The 6,725-nt window shown below is 48.1% G+C and overlaps 1 protein-coding gene and 1 long non-coding RNA gene across 2 annotated transcripts; one reads left to right on the top strand and one right to left on the bottom strand.

The window, feature by feature from the left end:
* Positions 1-1,096: 1,096 nt before the first annotated feature.
* LOC138641480 (uncharacterized) lies at positions 1,097-2,690 on the top strand. The gene is made up of 2 exons (XM_069728977.1): positions 1,097-1,285; positions 1,766-2,690. Exons 1-2 carry the CDS (start codon positions 1,112-1,114, stop codon positions 2,564-2,566), a joined length of 975 nt encoding a protein of 324 aa, XP_069585078.1. The 5' UTR covers positions 1,097-1,111; the 3' UTR covers positions 2,567-2,690.
* Positions 2,691-2,759: 69 nt separating this feature from the next.
* LOC138641479 (uncharacterized) lies at positions 2,760-3,509 on the bottom strand. The gene is made up of 3 exons (XR_011313870.1): positions 3,275-3,509; positions 3,118-3,189; positions 2,760-2,915 (listed from the first exon to the last, which is right to left on the bottom strand). It is a non-coding gene; the product is annotated as an uncharacterized lncRNA (long non-coding RNA).
* Between the last annotated feature and the right edge of the window lie 3,216 nt (positions 3,510-6,725).

The following is a 6,725-nucleotide window of genomic DNA, read 5'->3' as shown; positions in this document are numbered from 1 at the left end:
TTTGGATGATATTTTGATTTTTTCCGATGATTGGGAGTCTCATGTGAAGCAGGTCAGGATGGTGTTCCAGATCCTTCGTGATAATGCTTTATTTGTGAAGGGGTCTAAGGGTACCGTCACACAGTGCAATTTTGATCGCTACGACGGCACGATTTGTGACGTTCGAGCGATATAGGTACGATATCGCAGTGTGTGACACGCTCCTGCGATCCGGGACCCCGCTGTGAATCGTATGTCGTAGCACATCGTTTGAAACTTTCTTTCGTCGTCTAGTGTCCCGCTGTGGCGGCATGATCGCATAGTGTAACAAAGGTGTGCACGATATTGTATACGATGTAAAGGGCGGAGGAGTTGGCTACGTAGGAGCGCTGAATTCTCCACCTCCCAAGTGCTGATTGGGCGGTACAATACTGTGCGCTCATTCGACAAAGGACTATTGTTCCCAGCGGATAAAACCGGAGCTCTCGAGCGCGCTATTCATTTCTCTCTGTAGCACGTGCTGTAAACAGAACTCCTAAATTCGCTGGATTTCCTGGACTTTTCTTCTACTACTAGACTTTTACCGCAAAAGGTATGTATAACGCTTCAGCGTAGCATATGTTGCGCTTCAACGTGGATAAACGCTGTAGCGTGGTCGATTGTTCCTTTATGGAGAGTAGGGTAGGCCTGAGAACCTCAGGTACACAGCTGTAGCGTGGCCCAATTAATTCTTTTACAGATCGAGATGGTTGACTGCTCCATTTAATACCAGTAGTAAAATATATAGTTATTAGATCAATGGTCAGAACATTGTTTTGTAAGCACGTGTATTTATTGTACGTTTGATTTCTTTTTAGGAACTATGCTCACTTCCGATGAGAGTTCTGTTGTTGCTGCTGCCCTGGTGTTTCAGGCAGCACGTCTCCAAGAGGAGAGACGTCCTAAACGAAAACGTCGCATGTGGACCCGGAGCTGGCTGCAGAAAAGATCCTCATTGTCACACATGGGTCTCATAAGAGAGTTACGTGACAATAACCCTCATGATTTCAGAAACTACCTTCGGATGTCGGAGGAATCCTTCAAAATAATACTGTCTGCTGTTTTGCCACTCATACAAAGGTGTGATACGCCGATGCGTGCAGCCGTGCCCGTGGATGAAAGGTTGGCGGTGACACTGCGGTTCCTGGCAACAGGAAGGTCTCTTCAGGATTTGCAGTTTTCCGCTGCTGTTTCCAGACCTTTCCTGAGCGTTGTGATTCCGGAGACATGCGAGGCCATTGTGCGCAGCTTAAGGCATTATATGGAGGTACTACTATATTTTATTGGCTGCTGTGTTATGTCGATATATTATACTAGCTATTTAACCCGTTCTACGCCCTGTTTACGCGCATTTCTATTGGTATATGTTCTACATCCTATCATGTGCTGCTCCCATCCTGCGTCCCCATTCAGACATGTGCTGCTGTGATCCTGCGCCTCCATTCTGACATGTGCTGCTACCATTTTGCGGCTCCATTCTGATATGTGCTGCTCCAACCCTGCGCCACCCTTCTTTTATTTGATGCTCCCAACCTAATTTTATTGATTATATAATTTAGATATATTGTTTAGCACCCCCTCTGAGTCACCGAAGCCATCTGATAAAATGTCTGCCTGCATACTCAGGGTTGTTGACTTTGTTATACTAATCCATACTGCGCCTCAATCACTGTAGGATGTCCACATGAGAGTGTATGTGCATAATATATTTGACCTAATTTGTACATGTTTCCTTCTCATCTTGCAGTTTCCCAAGACGGCGGATGAGTGGAAGAGGATTGCTTCCGATTTTGATGAGCTGTGGCAGTTTCCAAACTGCGGTGGTGCATTAGATGGAAAGCATGTGCGCATCACGCAACCAGCCAACTCTGGATCCTTCTTTTTCAACTACAAAGGATATTTCAGTGTGATCCTCATGGCCCTTGTCAATGCGAACTATGAGTTTGTCGATGTAGATGTTGGCATGAATGGTCGAGTCTCCGACGGTGGTGTTTTTGAACACACTTCATTTGGGGAAAGCTTGAGGAACAATGAACTGCTGTTGCCACTAAATGAAGACACAAAAGCAAACCTAAATTTTGTCTTCATCGCTGATGAAGCTTTCCCTCTTCATCCACATTTGCTGAAGCCATTTGCACAGAGAACACTCACACCGGAGCGCAGAATCTTTAATTACCGGTTGTCGAGGGCCCGTCGTGTGGTTGAAAATGCCTTTGGGATTATGGCAAATCGGTTTAGAGTGTTCCACACAGCTATCAACTTGAAGCTGCCGTCTATAGACTTTGTGGTTTTGGCATGCTGTGTGCTCCATAATTTCCTGAGACGTCATGATACGAGCTCCTATTCTCCTCCTTCGTTTATTGATGCAGTGGACGCAAGAACCGGAGATATTGTGCCCGGGGAATGGCGTACACAACCTGATAATTTTACAGCTCTTCAAGCACTTGGATCTGGCAGACAGGCAGACGATGCAAGGGACTGTCGCGAAAAATACTGTCAGTACTTTAATGGTTCTGGAGCTGTACCCTGGCAGGATCGCGCCGTATAAAAAAAAATTTTTTTTTGCTTTGCTGTCATATAAACCTCTCTAACTTAAAGTAAATGTGATGCCTATTAAATGGTGCTGTTAACCCTTATAGCTTGGTAAACATTAAAGAAAGAATGCGAAGATTTTTGCTTTTTTTTGTAACAATTTCTTGGTTTAAAATTATTTAACAACTAAATATAACATAACCAAAAAAAAAAAAATTATCTCCTTCCACGGCCCAAGAGGTGTCGCAGCGTCACGCCCTGCTGCTCTACTTGAGCCTGGAGGAGCGCTGCTGTCTGCTGCAGGAGCGCTGCTGTCCGCTCCAGGCGCAATTGTCTCGCCAGGAGCTCTCTTACGGTGGGCGGTTCTGTGGATAGAAGAGGTTGGAGAACCAACGTTGAATCCGCTGAAAATACATCTCGACCTCTGTGGCAGGACCAAATTTTGTGTGTTGTAAATTTCTATTTGGTCTGGCACCACAGGGCGATGTTAATTTTATTAAATTTTACAGTTTTAGTTGTCTATTGTGACATCCAGCAGAAAACCACTCGTATTATGTTGATACTTACGGAGAAGGGACGCCGGTTCCTCATTGCCAGAACCAGAGGTGCTAATTTCCCATCCCAGCGATCTGGACACTGCTGCAGCACCGAAAAGGAAATAATAACAGATCTGGTTAACTATGGAACACGCCGTTGGGAAGCGCTCGCTGTTTTGGTCACTTACGTATGTTAGCTTCTGGGGAGAATGCCGGCGACCCGGGGGAGGAAGAGGAGTGTCGGAAGGGAGGTGTTGAGGGTGGTGTAGGGGTGCGATGCCGTCTGCTGTCTGGTGGAGGCGTGGTAGGCCGCTGGGTCATTACTGCGTCTGTAATGTATTCAAATATTACCGCTACCCTCTTATGTCCCTTATGCAGTTGAAAAACTGTAATCAATGATTGTTAACTTACGTGACGTCCCGGGCTCTGGGCTCCCGCTGGTGGTGGATGCTGTGGTGCTTCTGGCAATTGCAGGTACCTGTTGCCGCCGCTGTCTCTCTATACATAAAGTTAACAAACGCAATCTTTAAATACACATGTAGAGTGCTGCAGATCAAAGCTAACAATATACTGAAACATAAAATTTATATAACACTTCACAGGGGTGCGAGGGTGCATGGTCGCAACAGATGGTGGAGGCGTGTTAGGCCGCTGGGTCATTACTGCGTCTGTAATGTCTTCAAATATTTCAGCTACCCTGTTATGTCCCGTGTGATGTTAAAAAAAATGCAATCAATGATTGTGAACTTACGTGATGTCCCGGACTGTGGGCTCCCACTAGTTTGTGAAGATGGGGTACTGGTGGCAATGGTGGGTCTCACTTGCCGCCGCCGCTGTCTCTTTACACCTAAAGTAAAGAATCACAATGTTTACACACAAATGTTGAGTGCTGCAGATCAAAGCTTACAATATACTGAAACATAAAATAGAGATCACACTTTACAGGGGTGCGATTCTCTGACATGTCTGTGGGCTCTGGTGTTCAATGGTCTTCCTGTCTTTGGAAAACGTATCATTTCATCAGTAGGCCACCCTCCTCCGATAATATTTTTGGTCAATTGAGAAACTAAAAATTACGGACATCTTAATAATTTCAAGATGGTGGTTGAGATTAGGGAACCGGACAAGTTTTCTCACGGACAACGCATATTCTGCTTGGAAAATAACTAAATTTTTAAAAAACGGGGCATGTGTTTTAATGCATTTGAGGTGAAGTTGGCAACCATGAGCGCAAGCCTCCCTCCCAAACCCCCCCCCCCTCCTGACAGCGTGCATCTCCCAATCCCCCTATACTAGTACTTGCCTCGCCTTGCCTCCGCACGCAACTCAGCAAACATTTGTGGCGTTTTATAGCGGAGGTCAGCCCATTTTTTACGCAGCTGAAGCTGACTGCGGCAGACGCCAAACCTCCTCTCCATCATTCTGGCTATGTGGCCAAGCACTTCCCGCTTGTGGATGTGTGGGTGGGCAGGGCGGCTCTCCTGACCCTCATAATCCAGGGCATCCATCTGACTAATAAAAAAAGGAGCTCTGGCTGCCCCAGCGGAGCAGAATGCATTCTCGCCGCCATTTTAGATGGAATGACCCTGAACAGCAACGCCCACAGGAGGAGCTTGACTACGCCGTCCTGCCGCCAGATCGGCTTCGCAATAGCGTTGCAGTTTATGGACAGCGTCACATTTGTGACGCATGAGCGGTACGGAATGAACGCACATAGTAAAAGCCGTTCGAAGGATGGTTATATAACGCCGGAGCGTCACGTAATGTACGCTCGTGGTCTATGACGGCGTGATGACGTTACAGCGTTCCGGCGTGCCTGCGCTAGCTTGTTTTGGATCCCTGACATCCTGATAATGGCTGCCAGTCGCCGTGATCCTCCTATGGGCATCCCAGAGCTCAAGTTCCTTATTGGAACAATGGATCGGATGCAGTATGAAACAACAGGGCTGGTGCTGCACCGCAACCAGCACAAGGACGAAGTTGTCCGTGTGGTGTCTGAGGGCCTCAGGAAGCGGTTTGGGATAACTCGCAGTAAGGCCCAAATTGTGAAAAAATGGGGCGATCTGAAGTCCAAAAGCCCAGAGCGCCTGCAGGAGCTTCGCAAGGAGATTCGCAGAGGTCAGTACGCAGGTACCCAAAATTAGGGCACGCAGAAAGGTTAATTGGGTGATTCATGGGAATGGGGGGTACGCTGCATGGATTTGCATAGGCCTTTGGGCCAGTATGAACGTTGCAGAGCCACAAAGTGTCACAGCTATTGGGGCAGTTTGAACGTTGCAGAGCCACTATGTGTCACAGCTATGGGGCAGTTTGAACGTTGCAGAGCCACTATGTGTCACAGCTATGGGGCAGTTTGAACGTTGCAGAGCCACAAAGTGTTACAGCTATGGGGCAGTTTGAACGTTGCAGAACCACTATGTGTCACAGCTATGGGGCAGTTTGAACGGTGAAGAGCACTATGTGGCACAGCTTTCTGCTGACCAAACTTTTTTTTTTCCTTCACAGAGGCCAAGAGACAGCGCCGCCGCCACAAGGCATCCCACACGGCCTCTTCTGTCCCAGTGCCCTCCGGGTCAACAACAGATCCTAGTAGGTTCACACAATAATGTGATGAGGATTTGGTGGCAGGTCCCCTCGATCCCCCCCCCCCCACCTGCAGTCACTGTTGCCATTTATGTTTAAAAATTGTTATTTTTTTCCCTTCACAGAGGCCAAGAGACAGCGCCGCCGCCACAAGGCATCCCACACGGCCTCTTCTGTCCCAGTGCCCTCCGGGTCAACAACAGATCCTAGTAGGTTCATACAGTAATGTGATGAGGATTTGGTGGCAGGTCCCCTCGAACCCCCCCCCACCCCCGCAGTCACAGTTGCCATATCTGAAGACCGAACTTTATTTTTTCCTTCACAGAGGCAAAAACACAGCGCAGCAGCCACGAGGCTTCCCACCCCGCCTCCGATGTCCGTGCGCCCTCAGGGTCAACGGCACAACAACCTAGTAGGTTCACACAATAATGTGATGAGGATTTGGTGGCAGGTCCCCTCGATCCCCCCCCCCACCTGCAGTCACTGTTGCCATTTATGTTTAAAAAATTTTATTTTTTTCCCTTCACAGAGGCAAAAACACAGCGTTGCAGCCACGAGGCTTCCCACACGGCCTCTTCTGTCCCAGTGCCCTCCGGGTCAACAACAGATCCTAGTAGGTTCATACAATAATGTGATGAGGATTTGGTGGCAGGTCCCCTCGATCCCCCCCCCCACCTGCAGTCACTGTTGCCATTTATGTTTAAAAATTGTTATTTTTTTCCCTTCACAGAGGCAAAAACACAGCGTCGCAGCCACGAGGCTTCCCACACGGCCTCTTCTGTCCCAGTGCCCTCCGGGTCAACAACAGATCCTAGTAGGTTCATACAATAATGTGATGAGGATTTGGTGGCAGGTCCCCTCGATCCCCCCCCCCCACCTGCAGTCACTGTTGCCATTTATGTTTAAAATTTTTTATTTTTTTCCCTTCACAGAGGCAAAAACACAGCGTCGCAGCCACGAGGCTTCCCACCCCGCCTCCGATGTCCGTGCGCCCTCAGGGTCAACGGCTCAACACCCTAGTATGTTCACACAATAATGTGATGAGGATTTGGTGGC

This window comes from Ranitomeya imitator, chromosome 6 (genome assembly GCF_032444005.1).
Source record: "Ranitomeya imitator isolate aRanImi1 chromosome 6, aRanImi1.pri, whole genome shotgun sequence".
In the NCBI taxonomy this organism is placed as follows: Eukaryota; Metazoa; Chordata; class Amphibia; order Anura; family Dendrobatidae; genus Ranitomeya; species Ranitomeya imitator.
The sequence above is the reverse complement of the archived record's forward strand: the minus strand, read 5'-3'. Positions and strand labels throughout refer to the sequence as shown.